The sequence below is a fragment of the Rhinolophus sinicus genome, chromosome 15 (genome assembly GCF_057876585.1).
Source record: "Rhinolophus sinicus isolate RSI-liver-muscle chromosome 15, RSI-T2T, whole genome shotgun sequence".
Classification (NCBI taxonomy): Eukaryota; Metazoa; Chordata; class Mammalia; order Chiroptera; family Rhinolophidae; genus Rhinolophus; species Rhinolophus sinicus.
In genome coordinates this window covers 115,077,783-115,099,642 of record NC_142515.1, presented here as the reverse complement: position 1 = coordinate 115,099,642, position 21,860 = coordinate 115,077,783, and the positions used below count along the sequence as shown (strand labels likewise).

At 38.6% G+C, this 21,860-nt stretch overlaps 1 protein-coding gene across 2 annotated transcripts in view; it reads right to left on the bottom strand.

The window, feature by feature from the left end:
- Nucleotides 1-21,860, bottom strand: part of SLC10A7 (solute carrier family 10 member 7) — a 215,197-nt gene that overhangs the window by 57,320 nt on the left and 136,017 nt on the right. For both annotated transcript variants that reach the window (XM_074338462.2, XM_019730736.3), the window contains one exon: nt 3,437-3,472. In XM_074338462.2, the coding sequence (XP_074194563.1) occupies nt 3,437-3,472 (36 nt within the window). The remainder of the gene's footprint in view (nt 1-3,436; nt 3,473-21,860) is intronic.

The following is a 21,860-nucleotide window of genomic DNA, read 5'->3' as shown; positions in this document are numbered from 1 at the left end:
TTTAATTTAATTTTTAATTTGGAGAACAAGTCACAAAGATAGGAGCTGTTGGTAAGAGAAGACATTTGAAAACAGGGTTATGGAAAGACGCAGTTATTGGCAGTAATAAAGTCAAGGGTCTAACTATGTATAAGGGTGGTTGGCTGACATGAAGTGGGAAGGCAGCTTTATTGGAGAAAAGGTTGAGAATTTAGCAGCCAGGGTACTGGGAGGATCAACTATGTAAATATTGAAAACCCCAAGAATTAATCCAAGTGCACTGCTAAAAAGAATACAATGGGAAGGTGCTAACATTTTCTGACCTCATAGACAGTGACCTGGGGTTCTACTGATAATTACCATGTTTCCCCGAAAATAAGACCCAGTTGGTCAATGATCTCTCATGTGTCTTTTGGAACAAAAATTAATATAAGACCCTGTCTTATTTTACTATAAGACCGGGTATAATATAATACGATATAATATAATACCGGTATAATATAATATAATATAATATAATATAATATAATATAATATAATATAATATAATCTATAAGACTAGGTCTTATATTAATTTTTGCTCCAAAAGACGCATGAGAGCTGATGGTCCGGTTGGGTCTTATTTTCGGGGAAACATGGAACAAGCAGCAGTAGCTGGTAGGACAGGTGCATTGGCAAACTCTTCAAAGGAAGTCGGGGATTTTATGGAAGAGGCCTGGGAAATGATCTGACATCGGTAATGAGGTGCAAGAAAGATACTTTACTCCATTTCTGCGCTCAGTGATGTGAGGGGTACCTGCAGCAGAAACATGAACCAGAAGAGAGGTTTCAGTTGGAGCGAGATGGTGAAGAGAACATTCTGAGCAGACGTTAAGAACACAGGGAGTTGAGATTCCCTCTACAAAAATGGCCTTTACTAGCTACTGCACCTGAATATCCAGAAATTTCCATTTTCGAGATGTGATTTTAAAAAGACAATTCAATTTTCAGGGGTTGTGTTAGTTTCTTTGGCTTCTGTAACATAACACCACAAACTGGGTGGCTTAAAACAACAGAAATATATTGTTTCACAGTTCTGGAAGCTATTAAGTCTGAAATCAATAAGGTCATGCTCCCTCTGAAATCTGTAGGGGAGAATCCTTCCTCCTCTCTCCAGCGTTGCCAGCCAACCTTGGTGCTCCTAGGGCGGCAAATGCAGCACTCTCATCTCTGCCTCTGCCGTGACATAGCATTTTCCGTGTCTCTGACTTCTCTTGTTGTAAGGACACCAGTCATATTGGATTAGGGCCCACCCTACACCAGTATGACCTCATCCTAACTAATTACATCTGCAATGACCCCGTTTTCAAATAAGGGGTACTGGGGGTTAGATCTTCAACATATGTTTTTCAGGGACACAATTCAACCTATAACAGGGGTGTTGATAAAAACACACACACACACACACACACACACACACACACACACAAAACCACTACATCTTTTATGAAATGTTTTAAGTCGCTCAGGTTTTTGTCCTGCTCAGTGAATGAGGCCTGGTAACCCAAGTGTTTAAGCAATTACCATTGTTTGTAGAATGCACACCCTGAAGAGACAAAAAGTGTCATATACTATGCATGCAATTTAAAGTCATACAACATAAAAAATACCTATCAATGTTGTGTGATGATGTCATTGAACCTACTGGAACAGCCGAGTTGGCTCAGAAGGGAAGCATTAAACGTTTAAGTTGAGGGTCTTGGGGTCTTTCTCTACTATTTTTTTTTGCTCTATTATTTTAAAATGTTGAACCAATTAAAGCTCACAAGCCTATGGGTCTAAGAGTGGGGGAAGCTTGCAAAAGCACGATGCGATGATATTACCCAGCTGAGAAAACCTCTAGGGCATGGAGATGGGAAGGAGAGGAAGAAAAGATCTCATCAGGGTCTTTAGTCACGAGCTGAAACAGGGTCCCAGAGATGCCAGCCTGAGATACTCAAAAGTGCTACCCTAGGTCTCAGCCCTCTTGTTGTGGCCGTGACTTTTCCCTGATTTTCTTAAGTCACATGAGTGAGAGATGCCATTCTCCACTTCTTCTGCAATGGAGACAACCTAGGCTACACAGCCATTTACTACAAATACACTTACCGCGGTGGATGCCTGGCTCTGTACTAGTTCTTGGACCCACTGCAGGTGGGCACCTCAGACTGGCCTGTACCCTGTGCCTGTTGAAGGCTGCTCCTGGGAAACTGAGAACCCGGGTCTTGGGAAAAAAACACTACGGGATGATCCTAGTTCCTCACATCTAGTGAGCAGATACCGAGTCTTGTATTCCAAACGAACGCAAATCAATATTCACTTCCGTTTCAAGTTGACTCACTGCAAATCCTGAACTAATGAAGTTTGTTATGCTGAAGGAAGACATCTGATTATCTGATTCTTCTTACCTTGTCAGAATGGTGCTAGCATTTCAGAAGGGATGGTAAGGCTAAGGTTTATTACTTGAAGGTAATGTCTTTCATGAAAGATGCAGAATCCAACTGTTTAGTAGTATATCTCGCCTCTCCACTTCCCACACAGCTTGTAAGAAATGAGGTCCCTCACTCTATTACTCTAATTGAATTGCAACTTGGGTAATTACACTATAATTAAATAAATTTTCCCCATAGTTTTAACTCACTGACAAATAGTGCTAGTCAAACAGCTACATTTCACTCCCAGAAACACATCCCCACTCCATTTCAGTGATGAGTGAAATGATTTATATTTGGGAGATGTGTGTATGAAAAATGCACAGTTCATAAAATATTTTAGGTATCATTCATGATTACATATGCTTTTCTCAGCATGAGATAACATTAATTTCTATTATAATCTTTCATCTAATTTCTCATATGCTTAGTGCCAAAAGAAATAAGACAGTTAATTAGCATTTTTTATTTTCAGAACAATTTTTGTTTAGTTAACCAGTAGCTTATATTTGTTATTTCTAAAGCACATTTCATTAGCCCTGGGAGGAAGTCAGGGGTAGGTATTACTGTTTCCAATTCTACAGATGAAAGGTGAGGAAGAAGCCGGTTACTGTCAGTACCGGCCTTAGAACCGAAGCTTCGTCTGGTCCTCTGGTTCAAGGCTCTTTCTGTCAAACACTGGGTCACTAGAAATCACTTTAGTTTTACTAATGAGAAAATAAAGAGCAGCACATTGGTGGCCTATGTCACAGGTCATTAATTTGTAATAATTAACGATTTAGCCAAGACCCTAATAACTGGGTCTTGGTGCTGTCCTTGGATCATGAACCAGGGATTCTTTGTGTCCACATGTTATGACTTGGTACCGCTCCACTAGAAGAACTGTTCAAACTGTGATCCTCGTCTTACAAAAGGATTCAAATTTCAATTTCATTCTAATGACCTTTCTTAAAGGGTTGTAGGTGACTTTTAATAAAAGATATTAAAGACAACATCAAAATACTCACAAAAAGCAGCAGTAGTAGGGGTGTTATAACGATGCCCTGAAAGAAATAAGAGAGAGGATGGTCATTTATCAGCATGGAAAGCAGGACACACTCTTTGTCATTTTAAACTCTGATGCATGGACATTCTCATCCTTCTCACTTCTGTTTAATAAAACCTATGAGATAAAGAAGAGGGAGCCCCAATCTCGGCTCTCCCCACCATCATGCCATAGCACCTCTAGTACAGTATTCGTATTTGCCAGCCTTAAAACTCCAAGCACCAATCTTCTTAAGCTCATCTTCCCTTTGCAAAACGTAAGTTGCCTTCCCCATCGCCTGTGTATCACTCGGGTGGAAGCTGGCAAGCTTTCTCACTCCAGGGCTTTCAACTCTAACTTGGATAAAGTGCCCCCTTTCAAGAGAAGACAGGTGGTTTCGTCCCAGTTGGGGTCCTCTCCTGAGCAAAGACCACGTCAGTTGTGATGAATGAGATGTCGTGATTTTGTAATGCGAACGGATCTCCCCTAGGAAATGAGCTGGGATCTCAAAACTCATTTCACTTGATTAGACTCCATGTCTCCGTGGTGGAAGGCAAGTCTTTCATCTAATTTAGCCACAGAGGACACCTCGGTCCCTCTGCCTCCCCTAGGCAGGAAGGAGCAAAAGATTTGTTTTCTGTGATGACAAGGAACCGTTTGAGGCTGTTGTCGATGAGGCCGGATACAAGCTTTCAGGTTTCTTGAAGGTAAATGTTTAAAACGAAGTGTTTGAGTTGGGAGTTAACATGACAGGTTTCAGTGCGAAGCAGGAGATGATAACTTGCCCTTAATCCTTCCTTTGTCTCTCAACATTTCATTATGATTTATACAAGGAAAAGTATTTCATATTTTCATTAATGAATTCCACTTGGGACTTTAGAATGCCAGAGCCTGTGTGTGTGTGTGTGTGTGTGTGTGTGTGTGTGTGTGTGTGTGTGTGGTGTGTGTGGTGTGTGTGCGAGAGAGACAGACAGACAGATAGCACACCCACAACAGACAGTACCCACGATCTATGCATGGTACCACGTCATTATTTTGGGAAAAGAAGTCCTTCATAAAGTTCCTTTGTCATTACAGTAACTAAATTCTTTTTGGCTGTGGTCTAACAGGAACTGGCTTACCTTATATAAACATTGCTACTGTAACTTTCTTAGGCATATACGCATGTCAATATTCACACATAGCCTTGTTTTACTGTTAAATAATAGAAGAAATGCTTCTGGAGTGTCTAAATTTTTGCCATGGGCAATAGGAAATGAGTGTTTTAATTTAAGTGTGATAGTTTTAAATCTATTTATTAAAATACGTATCATGGCTTATCGACTCCGTTGGTGCCTGTGAAACAGGTTCTCATCAGCACCTTTAGGACAGTTCAACATGCAAAATGCCAAAATAATGTTTAAGAGCTACCGGTACCCTCCCTCAATGACATGGTAAATATTCAGACTTTAGGAGGAATTTCAAACTGTACAAGGTCATATGGAAATGGAAATATCTGGTTGCCTTAGTCTATGTGGGAGGCATCTGATTTCAACTCAATTTGTTTAAACATTTATTGAATATACATATATATATATACACACACACATACACACACACACACCAGGCACTGTTCTATTAATTTAGAAGAATTAATGCAGACTGATCCAGCAGGATGTAGGTACAGACAGTCCAGGAAGAAGGCAGGGAATGCGCACAGATAGAGTTGAGCAGGGTGGGAAGGAGAGCGTAAAGACGCAGGGTCAGAGACCAGATCCCCTGCAGGCCAGGAACTTGGAGTTGATCCTATCAACAACGGCAAACTACTGAAGAACTTCAAGCGAGGGTATAATGAATTGGTAAATAATTTAGTATATGGAGAAGGGATATGACTCAGCTTATAACCGAACCAGTTTTACCTTTGTTACCTATCAATTCACCTCAATTCAGATAAGAAATATAAACATATTAATGTTAATTTTGGGATATCAATAACACTAATACCATTTCTGAGAAATAAGGTATTATACCTGTGACAGGATAAGGATTTTCACCCAGGAAGGAGGTTAAACATTGTCACTACTCTGGGGACATTTGTCTTGTATTCGAGGTGTTGAAGCCACACTGGTGTCATATGTGGTATATGGGGACCTATGTACTTCCTGGTGCCCATTCATTTTCCTTTGCAGTAGCAGAATAGTATCAGTATCAGTAATAATACCAGTATCATTAATGATATTTCGCTTCAGCACACATTTTAAAATTTGACTCTCCCCTCTTGAAGGGATTAAGTTACATAATAACCTCATTTTATAGACGAGGAAACGGGTTCAGAAAAGCCAAACAACCAGCCTAAAGTCACACAGCAAATACATGGTAGCGTCTGGACTTGAGCCTGCTTTGTCTAACTCCAAATCCAAACCTGACTTCACTATAGCAGCTTTCCGCAACCATTACAGTTTTCTACAGAGTTCTGCTTCAGCATATATGGAGTGATTAGCTGCTTTCTGGTCTTGGTCTCAAGTTGATAACTAATTCTTAGAGACGACCTTATTCTGGCAGGCAGAACACTGTTATCTGCAGGTTACCCGACCCAAACATTTCAAGTTATTGTCACAGAGACACAATAGTTTCTTTGCAGTTCTTCCAAAGATATTCGTTTCTGAAATATGAAAAATCTTAGCGAATGAGATGTATTTTCTAATTCTGAATTCGAGAATCCTCATTATATTCTAAAAAGTAGCTGTTCAAGTTCATTTACTAAGGATGAATTGTTATATAAGGCTGAAACCTGCTTTTCACTTATACTAGGAAATGAATTATCCACGATGCCATGAATCCAGACAAGATCACCATAATTAAAGCTTTGGTGACAACGTTAGAATTCCTGTTAAAATAATAATAGCTAATATTGAGGGAGCACCTATGTCAGATGATACGCCGAGGACTGTGTATGTTATCCTATGGATCCTCACAAGACCCCTATGAGGTAAATACTATTATTTCTCCACCTACTAGGGAAGGAAACGGAGTCTCAGAGACACTGAGTGAAGTTGGAAGAGGCAATGCCAAAAATTCAATTTCTCTCCCTGACTCCAGAGCCTGTGATGCTGAATGTGTAAATAAAATCTTTGAAATCTTACCCTATATCCTCCGGGCTATATTTTAAGAGTAAACTTGATAGGAGCTTCAAGTTCAGTATGTTTTTTTGATGACATGCCTAATTGAGGAATAAGCCTTTGTGTGACATGGCTGATACATTTTTTTAAGTCAGGTTTTTGTTAATATCAATGATAAAAAGGGTAACCTAAAAATTTAAACTGCAACAACAATCATAGGAAACTGGCAAGTCAAATCAACATGTTGCTTTCTCTCAGACTCTGAAGACTCAATTTGATTCCTTCTTCTTTCTTTTTCCCAAGTAAATCCTATACAAATGGACAAAACCAAGAGGTGGTGGAGGAACAGTTTTAGCAAGAGATGTGTACCTTCCTCCTTGCAGATTCAAGGTCAAGACATAGTTTTAGCATCCTGCAATTGGGATGGTGTGTTAAGCTTTCTGATTGCAACACCTGAAGAATTCAAGTCACAAAGTGACTGGCTTTGATTGTCTCTTAAAAAAACCTTCAGAAAATCCATTTACACCTCTGATGTGAACGATTGGGTGAATATATTTCAATGACTTTAGTGGAAAGGAAAAAAAAAAGGTGTCAAACCTGAGACACTGAGATTGAGTCACATTAAAATACAAATCCCAAACCCCCAAATAACAACAAAAACAACAACAAAACTGTGAATGCACTTCTCTCAACAGTAGGACTTGTAAAAAGGGCAAAACTGAAGTGAATTATCATTTTTTCTTTTTTGAACATTAAATGTTATCAAGAGGTTTTGCTGCAACAACTATTGTGATCACACAGATACCGAAACTGACTTCTTAGGCTTCCGTCTCCAGGATATTGAATGTTAAGCCTTGGGAAAGGTGCTTTTTATTTTTTAATTAAAAGGCAATACCTCCATTTTTACAGAATGACAGAATCTGCAAAGGGATTGCAAGGGATCTTAGACCTACCCTGGTCCAGTCCTCATGGGAAGTGTGACAGCATCTGACCATCTCCCTCACTTGCTCTGTGAGGGTGTGATGGCTACACCTTTGCCAGAGATCCCACAGACAGCCAACAACGTCCTTGCCCTGGAGGCACACACTGCCCTGGCGGGGGCTCTTGGGCAAGGAGGAAGCTCTTATACCGATCACAAACCACTTCCGCTGCTGACCTGTGTTCCCCTTGGAGCGACTTAGGGCATGTCTTACCCCTCTTTCCTTGTGATGGCCTTTTAACAGCTGCTTTTAAATGGTGTAAATAAAATCTCTGCACTCTTGAACTATTTCCTTAGGGGTGTGTTTGAAGAGTAATGATGAGGTGAGCATGTGGGTCCCCACGTGAAGTCTTCTCCCACTCTTCCTCCTGGGGGAGTGCCTGAACCTTCCCTCAGACGTTAGCTCATTCAAATGAATTCAGAGTCCACAGCACTCGCTTCATAAAAATTGACCAAAACTTAGAAATCAGGCCAAAGAGGATTGCATATCCTTTCAGTGTCATCCCTGAGTATGGTCTAACAGGCCAGTCCAAGGGTGATTTAATTACCTAGAGGAATACACCATCGTTTGGCTTCTATTTACTATTGATTAGGGCCCAGACTGTGGAATTCCATGTGACATTACAAAGTTGTGTCCCTTAGAGACAGAAATAATATCTGTCCAGTAGAAAAAATAACCCCAACGGTTATGGTTTCACTACCCCGTAGGTATTAGCCAGTTTTATCTCTAACTTGGCAAACTTATTGTGCTATGCTTTTCTGATGGACTCCACAACCCCCATTTCTATAATCTCCTTTAAACCAACTTTACCATCCTGCTGGTTCCCTCATTATTCAGTTAAACAAAAGTTTGATATGTGTTCATTCTATATTTATAAGAAAGTCATATTTTCAACTTTTGAAAATTATACTTTGACAACTTTGTTAGTCTGAACCTTGTGTGTGTATTTGATGCAAAGACCTCTTAAAAAGAAAAGGAAGATTGATGCCAACTAAAATTCCCAGGTTGTCTTTGCATTTTGTCCTGTTGTCAGTATACAGGGTGGTATGGGGCATTTTGGAGACACCTAACTCCAAACAAAATGATCAGGGTATATGGTCTTCAGAGAATATGCCCTGATAAACATGGAAGCCAAACTATATAGTTGAGTAACTGTACAGAAGAAAGAAAGAGGCATTAGGAACCTAGGAAAGGGCCGTTCGCAGGTAAGTGGTGGTTGATTGGTTGGTGGGGGCCTCTTTCCCCTCCTCCGTCTGTACTTTCCTCTTTAGTTTTACCTTCACAGAGGAAGTGCCTTGACATCCCCAAATCAAGCATTTCTCAGTAAGTCCATATCTCCGTCAGGGGAAGAGGTGCTGACATGAGCATTCCAGCTTATTTACCAGGGACAGTTCACTATAGTAAAGACACATGCATCAGGCTAGTAGAGGCAGGGAACACCAGCCACTGAAAACATCCAGTTAATGCTCTCTGGTCTGAGCCCACGCTTGCCAAGAAGATGCTGACTAATACCTTTGTTTTCCAAGTACGGTTTCTGATAGGAAGAGAGCACACTGAGAAGCTGGCACCAGTCTCCCAGGACACAAACACCCCGGGTGTGCCAATGACAGTGAGTCTCCGAATCTGCAAAGCTAAGGATCTATTCCTGGATTGTGGTGACCCCATGGCAGGAATAGTAGTAGCTGGCTTGTCTCAATGACGCACATTTAATTAAACAAGCATTTGTTGAATGCTAACTATGTATCAGGCATCATGGGTGCGGAGGGGAAAAGGATTCCAAAGCCTAACCATGAAAAACTTCAGTCGTTTTGAAGTGGAATTTTATGTAAAACTCCAAGGAAGTTTCTGTGAAGTCTCTGGGGTTGTCTGTGAAGGCCGTATTGTTGTTCGGTTTGTTTTAAAAGCAGAAACGTGAAGATTTAAACAATTTACAGAAAAGAACCAAGAGGGGGCAGGGGGATGGAGAGTTCGTAAAGAGAAGTGATTGTACCTTATACCTGAGGAAGCAGCAGTGCACAGCTGGAGGGTGTGGCACCTCCTCATTGTAGGAGGAGAGAAAAGGAGAGCCTGGGTAGAGATGAAGACAGACTTGTATGCTGGATGTCAGAGAGCTGAAGGAAATTTCATCTGAGAGCTTCTATTTTCTATATTAAGTATAAAGCGAAGAGTTTTACTAAAATGCAGGGAAGACAGTTTCAGAGAAAGGGGAAAGTCAGTGATTGGAAACCTGTGCTGAGACTGATGGGAAAGGGTCTCTAAAACTGAATGTGCTGAGGTTTTACCATACTTGAAAATAACAAATAGCCTACCACCATTTCCTGGTCGCTGGAAGAAGACACAAGTCTCCCGGGTCAGAGCCAAAGGAGCCTAAGTATGATGTTGGCCTCAGTTCCCCTGCCCCCAAGTAAGTGGGGTGGTGCAGATGCGGTCAGATAGATGCTGCACATACACTGAGCTGCATTACAGGAAGGGAATATGAGGTTAGGGAACCCAAATCTTTAATAATGGGCAGAAAGTAGGACTGCACTTTGCTTTGGAGGGAGATACTATCTTCATCTTCTAAGGTCGTAAGCAAATCTGCCCTTTTGGCTCCAGGGGGAGATGCTATGTCTGTCTTTCAAGGCTGTTCATTATACAACCATCCTTAAAAAGATAGTTGGGAACCATGCGCAGTCAGTGTCTGCTCACAAGATGTACAGAAATGTGAGAGACACCTGGAGAATTGTCTTCCAATAGAGAAAATGTTCAGCAGACCAACCCTGTTGTTATTGGTCATCTAAACATTTGCGCTTTCATGCTCATTATTACTCCCTTCAAATACCATCACTGAGCCAACGTCCTTATACAAGGAAATGATTAATTAGAAAATCAATTTCAAATGATCCAAAAAACTCATCTTGAAGATGACATTGATCCTTAGACACTATGACTCAAATAAGTAAGAGTCTAGCCAATTGAACTGACTTCCAGTGCATAACACTCTCCCTCTTTCAATGGGGGGATTTGGTCAACATCTTTTTGAAATCTGGATCCTCAAGAGATTGAAGTGTGGTTGTGGGCCAGCAGCATTGCCGAATCTCTGACCCTTCCCAGACCTATTGGATCATCCGCTGCATTTTAAGCAAGATTTCTAGGTAATTTGCAGGCACATTAAAATTTAAAACGAACCGATTCAGACTCTAGATCGGGGGTAGGCAAACCTGTTCTGTATAGAGCAAAATAATCATTCCAGGCTTTGGTGCCCATATAGACTTTCACAATTACTCACCACTGCTGTTACGGCTACAAAGCAGCCACAGACAATAAGTAAACAAATGGTTATGTTCAAGTTAGACCCAAGGGCTGTAGTCAAACCTGGCTCTAAAGTATTGTTTTAGATGAGTAATTATAATAAAAAAAAAAAAAGAAAAGGAAAAAGTTAGTGGAACAAACTTTTATTTCTAATGACTTGGTTTTCACGACTGTAGGCCGCTTTCTAAGCATCACAGCCTGTTCCATCACTGCCTATAACACACTCCTTAATTACCCGTTCTTCAATTTTTCTCTAGACTGAAAACAAAGGACCAGTTAATAGTGTGTAAAATCTACTTTCTTTCTCTTTTTGATGTTTGCAGTGACATTTGCACATGTCCAGCTACCGATCCTACTCCTTTTCTTTGATTTGTCGAAGACAGTGATTCAGCAATGTCAAATGTTAGTTTTCTCAGGGCCCTGTGAGGCAACTTGTCTGGGCCAGCAGGTAGAGTCTGCTTATCGTGAGCATACTTCCCTTTTGACAATATTTACTTAACTATTTCTAATCGGAAGATGGTGCTCTTTGCCAAAGACGATGGAAGCAAAGGGAAGTGGAGAGAGGTAAATTAAGAATGCTGAATAGAAGGCAGAATGTGGGGAGTTTAGGGTCCAAATAGTCAGAGCTGTATAAGAAAAGAAGAATAAACACAAGCACATGAAAGAGGAATACCATGTACATTACAAATTAGAAGGAATAATATAGTGTTATTAATTATTAGGTTGGTGCAAAAGTAATTGCGGTTTAAAAGGTTAAAAATAATCGCAAAAACCGCCATTACTTTTGCACCAACATAAGAATATATGTTAATGCTGAAAAACGGTGTTGAAGCTCATGGTTTCTTATTACTTTTTACCTGAAAAAAGTGAATCTTTTTAGACTATGTAAATTCATAGACCTGTATTAAAACTATTAATAATTAACTTGGCGTTGTTGTTTTTTTCAATCCAGATTAAGAGTTATAAGAACAATCTGAAATACAATTAAAGCCTAAAGCTTGATGGATGTGGGAATTTTCTGTGTTTTCCAAGAATCTATCATAGAAATGTCTTCTAAGTTTATAGATTTAACATGCAATAAATAATTTTCCAAAGGAGCTTCACACAAGTGCTTATCTGTGGAGTATGTATTAGACGAAGGAGGCAGCAAAAGGAAATTAAGTCAAAATTTCCGTTTTACTGCCATCAGCTTTCATGGCTGAGGAAAGATTTACCAGGGTTCATTTTGGCCTGCAAGTCTGTACTGTGGGTACACAGCTGCAATGTGATTTGTCGCAGTTTTATTTTCCCTGGAAATATATGCGGCAGCCTATTAAGGATTATTAGTAGCACAACAAACATTATACACAAGAAGCACAGCTCTCTGAAAATGTCAGGAGGATGGTTCCAAATAACCCAATGGTCAGCCAAAGTCCCCATGGCCTGAATGTTTTACACAGGAGCTTGTATCATTTCTTGCTTCAAAATCACTGTTTCAGTGATACCAAGTACCACTATCCGAACAACAACCGATGTTTATTCAGGTATATTGTGTACTAGGCACTGTGCTAAATGCTTTGCAAACATTATCTCACTTAAAATTCCAATAAGTACACTGATTATCCCAATTTTATAGTTAGAAAAGAAAGAGGCTTATAGAGACCATGGCTAAGCTGTAGGAAGTCCCTGGAGGCAGAATACCAGCCAAGGGAATAAAAACGAAAGATGAGAGGTCAAGAGAGGATCCAAAGGAAGAAAAGTTGTCAGGAAAAAAAAAATAAAAGAGCAAAGGAGGAAGTAGGAAACTTAAAAAGATATTCAGGAAATGGATTGAAGGAAATCAATAAAATATGTAATATAAATTTAAAACAGGGTCACATATCACAATACAATCTGCCAGTGGAATAGGCATATATGAAAAGGATGCCGCAAGTAACACTCTTAGGCCACTAGAATGACACTGAATATTTATTACCAACTGGCTTAAAAGATTTAATGTATATCTGATATTTTTCTCATTGATGCCTGTGACAGATAGTACCTGGCACATATTAGGCACTCAATAAATTTTTTGCTGAATGAATGAATGAATGCATGAATGTATGTCCACAAATGTTTCCTTTCGGGGGCACCACGTTCATTAGATGAAAAACACACATTTTCTGAAATGCTTTAAAACATTTATGTTAGTAATAATAATGAGATTAGTTGATATTTATTGAATGCCTTTTCTGTAGGTGTCAGGAATTATTCTATGCTCTTTATATGCGTGAATGCATTCAATCCTCTTAAAAAAACTTGGTAGAAGGTACCATTACGATTCTCATTTTACAGAGGAGAAAACGGAGGTGTATAGACGGAAGAATTGTAGAAAATCCTTAAGCAATAGGTGGCAGAATGAGAAGCAAGCCATGCAATCTGGCTCCAGAATCCATGGTCTCTACCATTATGTGTCTACAGAGTGGTTATGAGTTCTTTGAGAATTTAGAGATATCAGAGAAGCCTAGCTAAAAGGGATATGGGGAGTACTTTGCTATCTCATTTTACAGATTACAAAGTTGAGGCCCAAGGATGTGGTTGGTGTCTCTCACACACAGCTTCAGAGTTAGTGGAAATACTAGGACTAGCACAGTAAGTGTCTCAAATGCCTTGCCCAGTCTCTTATTTCGGACGCCACACTGCCTCCTATAAAACAGTTGAGTAGAACAAAACTCACATATGAAGACTGAAAACTATTCCTCAGTACTATATTATTTATTATCTGGATAAAGCAAAAAGGACAGATAAAGTTAGAACAAACTATAGAAGGGTATTTTGAAGGCTATCACAGCATGGAACAGGTGTTCTCTTCCCCTCCAAAAGGCTCATGAATTGCCAGCAAAGCTATGAGAGAATAGTTTTGCAAAATTTTGCAAAAGCAAGGTAGAGATGTGGAAGATAGAGGAAAGGGAAAGTATGAGGGTTAGTGGGGAAAGAGAAGGGAGGCAATGAAAAGTGATTTGTGGGAGATTTGGGGAAGGTGATTTTAATGTAAGCCTCTAGATGTTAAAACAAATGTCTAGAAAATTGTAAAATGGTTTTCTTGTTAATAAGACATTCAAAATAATGGTTTACTCAAAACCAGCGTTCAGACTCCTAACAGACCTTTACCATAATAAAACAAATAACAACAAAAGATCAGATGAGTGTCTACACATGTGAAATGAACGGGTTTGGCACAGCTCATCTATTCTTTTTGGATGTGTCTAAATGACAACGCACAGTGCTGTTAGATCTAGCTGTGACGATCAATACTGAGTGTAAAGATGGACAAAATGAATGGAGACAGCTGCACTCCACTTGCCTTGTCTCATATATCAATGGTCTGATTTACTCTGGTTTCAATAATACTCCTTAGCCAGAGCCATTCCTACAGCTTAGAAAACCGGTCCTGCACTTTATGACTCAGAGAGGCCTTAGTCGGTCGGCGGTGGATTAACCAGTGGCCCTAATAAAGGTCTGCTCCTCAGGGGAGCATCACTGCTCCACATAAGCTCCCCCCTCACCCAGGCAGGGGCAGTAGGATTCTCATACTCAGGCAAACTTTTGGGAATCTTCTTTCCTGACCACTGCCCAACCCCCACCCCCCATCCCCGCCATCAATGTCTATTTTAAACAGGCTTCTCCTTAATAACGTATTTATTTTTATTAAATATCAGTGGGCAGGAGACAAAAAACATCCAATGTGATACTGGGGTCCGAACACGATGAATCCTAGACCCCGCACCTCTCTAGGGCAGTGTGACGCAAAGCCTGACAGAATTCCTGGAAGCAGAAGAAAAAGTATTGATGAGGTGAAAAAGAACACGATCTTAGTTTATTAGAATTGATAAACAGACTTTGCCATTTTATGATCATGTGATTTTTTTGGGTATAAAAGTTCAATAATTAATACAGGCAAATCATTTCTGCATAATCAAATTTCACCGTATGACCCAGGAAAATGCAAAGGAGCTAGATGAAATATTTTTAGTGCTTAGTTAGACTTTTATCCCGAAATTCTCACGATGAATTTCTAAAAACAGTCCTGACTCAGTTTTGGTTGTATAATTATATCCAGCTAATTCCCCTTAATGTTTCAGCAAAGACTCATTCCTATACAATTACTTCTGGATGGGTGTTGTCACTAAAGAGTTTTTAAGATGGAATAGCCAACTTTTCCACTCAGGAATAGCTGTAGGTATATCCACATCAGATACATATTTTTAAATGCTAACCACTTCAACATCTTTGGAACTTAAACGTGCCAGAGAGCAAGAAGTGGTCGTCTGGTAAATCACAGTGAATTTAACTACGAGTCTTTAAGGAAATTGAAAATCTATGTCAACATAACTTTTCCAGTTCCCCAGTAGAGGGCAACTTCTACACACTTTGACAGTTAAAGAAAAAGAAAAAAACAATCCATGTACACCACTGTATGTTTAAAATACAGTGCCTATGAATGGATTTTCACTTACAGGTAGCTATAAAATGTCATCAAATTTTAAATATGTAATTAGGAATTGAGTATATTTAATAATGAGTAATTAGCATTTTATGCTTAATATAAGTGATCGTAGGAACTTTCAAGTAGCAACCATTTATGTCACTGATAGAATTATTAGTAACTGACATATAAAAGGTAAATGATGAGAGTACTGATCTTTACTAAACATTTAGATTGAGTTTCATTATGACCGAGTTCTAAATATAGCTAACACGAATGCATAAACTCATTAAGAACAGGCAGAAAAGGAGGGGGGAAGGCATAACAAACACCTCGAAGTATAATTGAATGCCTTTGTTCTTATAAACTTTGAAATAATATTTATCAGTATTCATGTTTTAAATGACATCAGATATGAGTGTATCTACATATATATTTACGTACATGCAGATAGAGTGAAATTCTGTAATATCCCTCATTACTACATAGATTTGGACACAATGTGATATGTTCTCATTCATTCACTCATTTAATGCTTATTTACTCAGCACTTATTATGTGCCCGATAACATCCTAGAAGTCAAGGACACAGTTTGACAAATCTCACAAAATTTTGTGCCTTCTTGGCTCGCATATACCCCAAAGGAAAACAAAATAATGCATCATAAAGCCTTCTGAAAAGATAAGCCTATAAAATAGAAGCTTACCATGTGTTATAATGCTAGATTTTCTTCTTTATTAAAAAATTAGGCTTTATTTTTAATAGAGAAATATTACAAGGAAAAATGAAATGGCTCATAATATTAATACTCAAAGAACCCTATTGACCTTAAAGTAATACACGAATTTGATTGGAAAAATTTGAAATGTATAGAAAAGTAAAATATGAAAAGTAAAATTTTCTAGCACCGCACTCTCTCCAGGCATGTTACCCGTGCGTTGTAACTCCTTTGAGAAAATAATATACCAGTCCCTCTACCAATCCATCCATCCATCTAGCCTTCTTAAATTATTCAAATTTATACAGTTTTCTTAAGACAAGCCACACTTATACAGTATTGTGCATATGGCTTTATTTTTTTCATACTTCAGTATATTTCCTGGAGTGCTTTTCATAAAAGAATATATAAATTCATCTAATTTTTTTATGACGCATTTTATTTTTTAATGTATAACATTCTACCTCTAAGTACCTCAAAATTCGTTTTAAAAGTGGCTTTACAATTTGGTCTCAAATTGGTAAGAGCTGTGGTGTGGGGTATAAATAAGTGTAGTTTAATCTATGAAGACTGGGAATTCACGGACTTCAAAAAGAAGCCTGGAAAAGGGACCTTTAATTTATTATAAAACAGCAAATAAAAAGAATAAAAGGAATCAGCATCTGATTTACATAAAAATCTTACCAATAATTCAATTAATCCTATACAATGTAACAATCTTCTGAAGAATGACTTTGGTTGTGAATTAAAAATATTACTAATTTGTATTAGTCAATATTTATAATAGTTTGGCTATACAATAAATATTTTTTTAGTTCCACTTAAAATTATCAATTAAACGTGTAAGAATTACTTTATCTCATTCTACTTATAATACTGCTTAAACTACATATTTATTTCAGTGTTATATTTGATATTAAAATGTGATAAGAATTTTTAAATTTACAAACATATTATGCAAAATAAAATACAAGGCACTAGGTGGTGCTGTGGGACCTTCCAGATAAACCAACGCGGCAAAGTTTCTGCACTTGATAAATTAGTTGTGTGGCTGATTCTATATATTTAAATGTACATTAAGTACTTTTTCTAGATAAACCAATGCCATATAAATAATAAAAGTAACGAAATGTAAAAGCAAAGTTTTGCTAGATGACTTCTTTCAGGAAGACAGAACCCCCTTTTCATAATTACCTACCCTAACTTCTATGTTAAGCTATTAAAAACATCTTTATATGATAAATGTCATTTTTGAGGCATGCTTTTCAATCGTTATTTTCACTTATTTTTAAAGTTATTTTTTTCACATGTCCAAGAATAAAAAAATCAGCAATTATATGTTCTTGTCAAATAATTTTCGATTAGGTGATTTCTTATGTCACAGTAAATATTGTAACCTTCTTGGGTTCGCTTGGTTCTTTTTTCCTCTTCTCCCTAGATGTGGCTACTTGTTGTAGAGCTGTTAATTAAAATGCTGACAGTGGTCAGACTGACACTGAAATGTATGAGTGAGGCCACATGTAAGTTAATAGGGAGTGGGGCAAGCTAGAAAACAAGCTAGAGCATATGCATTCAAATTCAGATGAAAAAATAACACACACACACACACACACACACACACACACACACACACACACCACTCTGCAGGCCAAAGAAAGCACATCTGTCGTCTGCATGTGGCCTGTGGGACACTCATTTGTGACCTCTGACCAAGCTCAACATGTCCCCAACCGTTTATCTATGAGTGACACATCTTACAAAAAGCACCCAAAAATTTCAGTTCAAATGAAGAAGTGCAAATGACAGACATTTCAGCTTTCCTTCTAGAATGACTTTTTTTTTTTTTTTTAATCACAAATGTATGTCCCTCCTTAAAGGTAGAAATTACTAATGATTTGGGAGATAAACTGGTATTCAACAGCCTTAATTCTCCGTGATGAGCTACTGGTTTGAAGAAAAGCATAGACTGAGCAGCCTTTTCCCCTCACCATGGTATTTCCTTCCCTGCAGGTACTTTTATGATTGTGGGGGGCTAAAATGAAGTATCTAATAGTGTGGATAGAAATATATGATTAACATAAATGAAAACAGGGCAGAATTTATTCTCACTGATAGTGATTGTAGAACTTATAGGTACCAGGAGTGATTATAGGTGCAAGGGATGATTAAAAGAAATGAAAACAAGTTTTTGACAAATGCAGCAAAACACATCTAAAGGAATATTATTCTTCAAGTCTGTCATTGAGAGGAACCAAATTCATTTTTAAATGATGCATCGTACAAAAATTTTTTAGCTGTCTTCTGAAAGAGCTTGTGTGCCATATTATAATATAAAATCATGTCGTTTCTGAACTGGAAGAGACCACAGGTATCGACAGTTCTCTTGTGACTTGGGCTACACCTCAAAAATCAGTGCTTCTTGAACGGTAAACACAGTGAAGCTGCAGTCTTCTGGGCAAGGCTGTGCCAGAGAAGCTAAGCAACCTGATGCTCACAGGAAGCCATGAGGGAATCCCCATTTCCTCCAAATAGGGAATGAGCCTCACACCAGCAATCAGGGCAAAAATACCATGTTTCAGGAATTTCAAATATTGTCTAGACAACGACAAGAGTCTCTGCTAACACTGAAAATCACTTGGACCTTTTAGAGAATTTCATGGGTTCAAACACAGATACATGGAAGAACTGCTGAAAAGCAGACATAGACTACAGCCACACTGCCTGACTCCTTTCCATTCACTTTTTAGACTGCTGGAAATGCCACCTCAGATGAATGATTTTGACTTAAAAAGCATCTTGCTTTTAAATTGCATGTCTTCCTCTAGAGCAGCAGTTCTTATAGTGTGGTCTGGGGACCCACGGGGCCCTAACACTGTTTTGGGAGGTCAGTGTGATAAAAACTACTTTCATGAGTCTACTAAGACATTATTTACCCTCATTCTCTCACAATTGTGCAGTGGAGTTTTCCAGAGGCTACAGGACATGCGACACGGAAAGATTTAATACAGGTACAGATATAAGACTCCAACTGTCTTGCATTAAGCCAGACATTAAAGAGATTTGCAAAATATAAAACAAGGATCCTTTTCTCACTAGTTTTTCTTTTTCTTTTGGAAAATACAGTTATTTTTCATAAAAATACTCGTTTATGTTTAGGTATCATGGGGTTTATCATTTGTAAATGAATGAATAATTTCCTAGCTTTAATTTCAAATATCGTAAATACAGGTAGCTATAACTGACATAAATAAAAGCTCTCAGTGGTCCTTAACACATCTTCAGAATGTAAAGGGGTCCAAAAAGTTTAAGAACACTGCTCTTGAGGTAAGCTGCTCACATCTTAGTCTAACTCTAGACACTCATGTGAATCCAAAACTTCTATCAGAATAAGACTGTGTTAGAAGCAAGAAAGGAAGAAAGTTTGGAGCAGAAAGCACTTATCTGGGTAGGGTGGGCCCGACCAGCTTGATGCAGAGGGTAAACAGCAGCATGAGAGCTATGGGCTTAGGTGAAATGACCCAGGTAGAAGAGGGACTAGAGAGGGAGCCAGGAGGGTGCAATGGCAAACGTTTTTATTTTAAAATTTAGCCTGGGATCCATGCTATATCTAGGAAGGCGTCATTTTTCTTCACTTTCTCTTACTTCTTACACTGTGGGAAACTCTAACCCAGTCTCCACACGGAAATGCAATCCTTCACTGGTTTCCCACTAGCCTCTAAAGACCAATCATGCCCGACAACATCCTGTATGATCTGCTCCTGCCTATCTCTCTGTCTCCCTCTCTCCCCACTCTCCATCTGGCTCTCCAGGCTCCAGCCACTGGGCCGTTGGTCCATTTCCTTGACTGGGCTGTTTCCTTCCACCTGCAGATCTTAGCTTCCTCCAAGTCATCAAGGACGCCTTCCTGCCAATATCAATTTCTCCTGAATAAGCCCTCTCATGATATCGTGGATCGCCTCTGCCGCACTTATCACTGTGGCGACCTTACATTTATATTAACTCATAATTAATATTTGTGTCTCTTCCACTAGAATGTAAGCTTTATGAGGTAGGGATCATGCTAATTTTTACTCCATCTGGTATTCCCTAGTACAGTACCTCCATCTTGTAAAGTGCCTGGGACATAGTAGGGGTTTACTTAATATTTTTGAACAAAGGAATACACGATTTCTTATTTTGAAGGTTGATTAATAATTATAATACCAATAATAGGTAGCATTTATTGAGCATACCTGCCAGACGCTGTTGTACGTACTTTGCAAGTGTTATATACTTCTGGAAACAAGCTCATGGAGAGGTACAATTATTATTCCCACTTACAGATGAAGCAATCAAGGCACACAGAGGTTAGCTAATTTGCCCAAAGTCAAACAGTAGTTTTTGAGGTCAGGATATGAACTCAAACAGTTTGGTAACGTTGCACTGTAGTTTGTGGGCCTCATCTCCATTTATAAGGTTGGAATTCAAAAACATGTCCCATAAAAATCAACAACTCATTTACAAACTTGAAGAAGCTAATTTGCAAACTGACCACTAACTAATGGGGAACTGTGGAATGTGTTCTGAAATTTAAAAGTATTTAAAAAACCCAACAAACAGCCATTTTTGCGTTAGCACTTTAGTAGCTTTCTATGTTTCATTGGTTCAAAGAGAAAAAGACGTTTGTGCATTTTGTGTTCTGACAGTACAAAGGCAGTTCAAGAAACAACGACAGAAACGCAGTTCTCTTCCAGATATCTAGAACGAGATAGCACACGTGTTAGGATTTAGAAAAATTCGTTCCCCTTTGAGAAATCATATTTTTTAAAAACGAAATGAATCAAAATAAAGCAACCAGCCTAAACCCTCAGAATTAAATAGATACATGTCCTCCTCCACAATTTGGTTTAATTTGAATTAAAATTTTTCAGCTGTTTATTTCTTAACTAACACAGGTTTTATTTATGTGAACCTAGTTATCTGAAATTGCAAATTAGTCTCATGAGTCTTTAAATGCAAAACATAATTGTAATTCAAATCTATTTTTATGATGTCATAGCATTCTTAGGAATACGTCTCACTATAAGAAAACCAAAATGAAAATCTAGGAATACTACCAATTCTAACAATTTATCATTTAAAATCTAATGTTCCATATCATCATGTTTACATTCAATTTTATATTATCAGTATCTTTGTAGTTTCATTGAATAAATAATTATGGGACACGTACTCTATGCCAGGCATATCCTAGAGGTTGGGGAAACAATGATAAAGGTGGCCTGGTCTCTACCTTAAGATGTCACAGTCTAGTTGTGACAAAGTAAAAAGGCCAAGGCCAGATAATAGGGTGAGGAGAAGCTGCTTATCTAACCTAACTGAGCGAGGGAGTCCAAAGGAGGTGACATCTAGCCTGAGACCAGACTGATGAGCAGAAATGGCCAAGGGAAGGGTGGAGGTGGAGGGTACCTGAAAATGGTCTAGGAAGGAGGGGACCAGAATGTACAAAGCCCTAAGGGCAAGAAAGTGTGTTTAGACAAAAAAAGACAGGCACAGTGAGTAGGACATAACAAATGCTGCTCCCATGACAAGAATCTCACAAATTCCTCATGAAAAGATAACCAGGTATATCTACCCGTTTCCTCATCTTTTAGTAAATCAAAGAAACCGAAAGGGCAATTAGGTTAAGGAATACCTCAGAAAGTGTCCTTTGGAATTTAACTTTCCTTAGCGCTAAACGTAAAAAGATATGTTATCACCAAAACGTCAGCAACACCAAACCAGTGCTGCTAAGTTGAGAGATGGTTGGGTTGGAGGATAGGGTAATAAAGTTAGGATCTTAAAAGACTGTCGAAATCTTCTATTGCTGGCAAATGCTTTGTTCTCTGAAGAATAT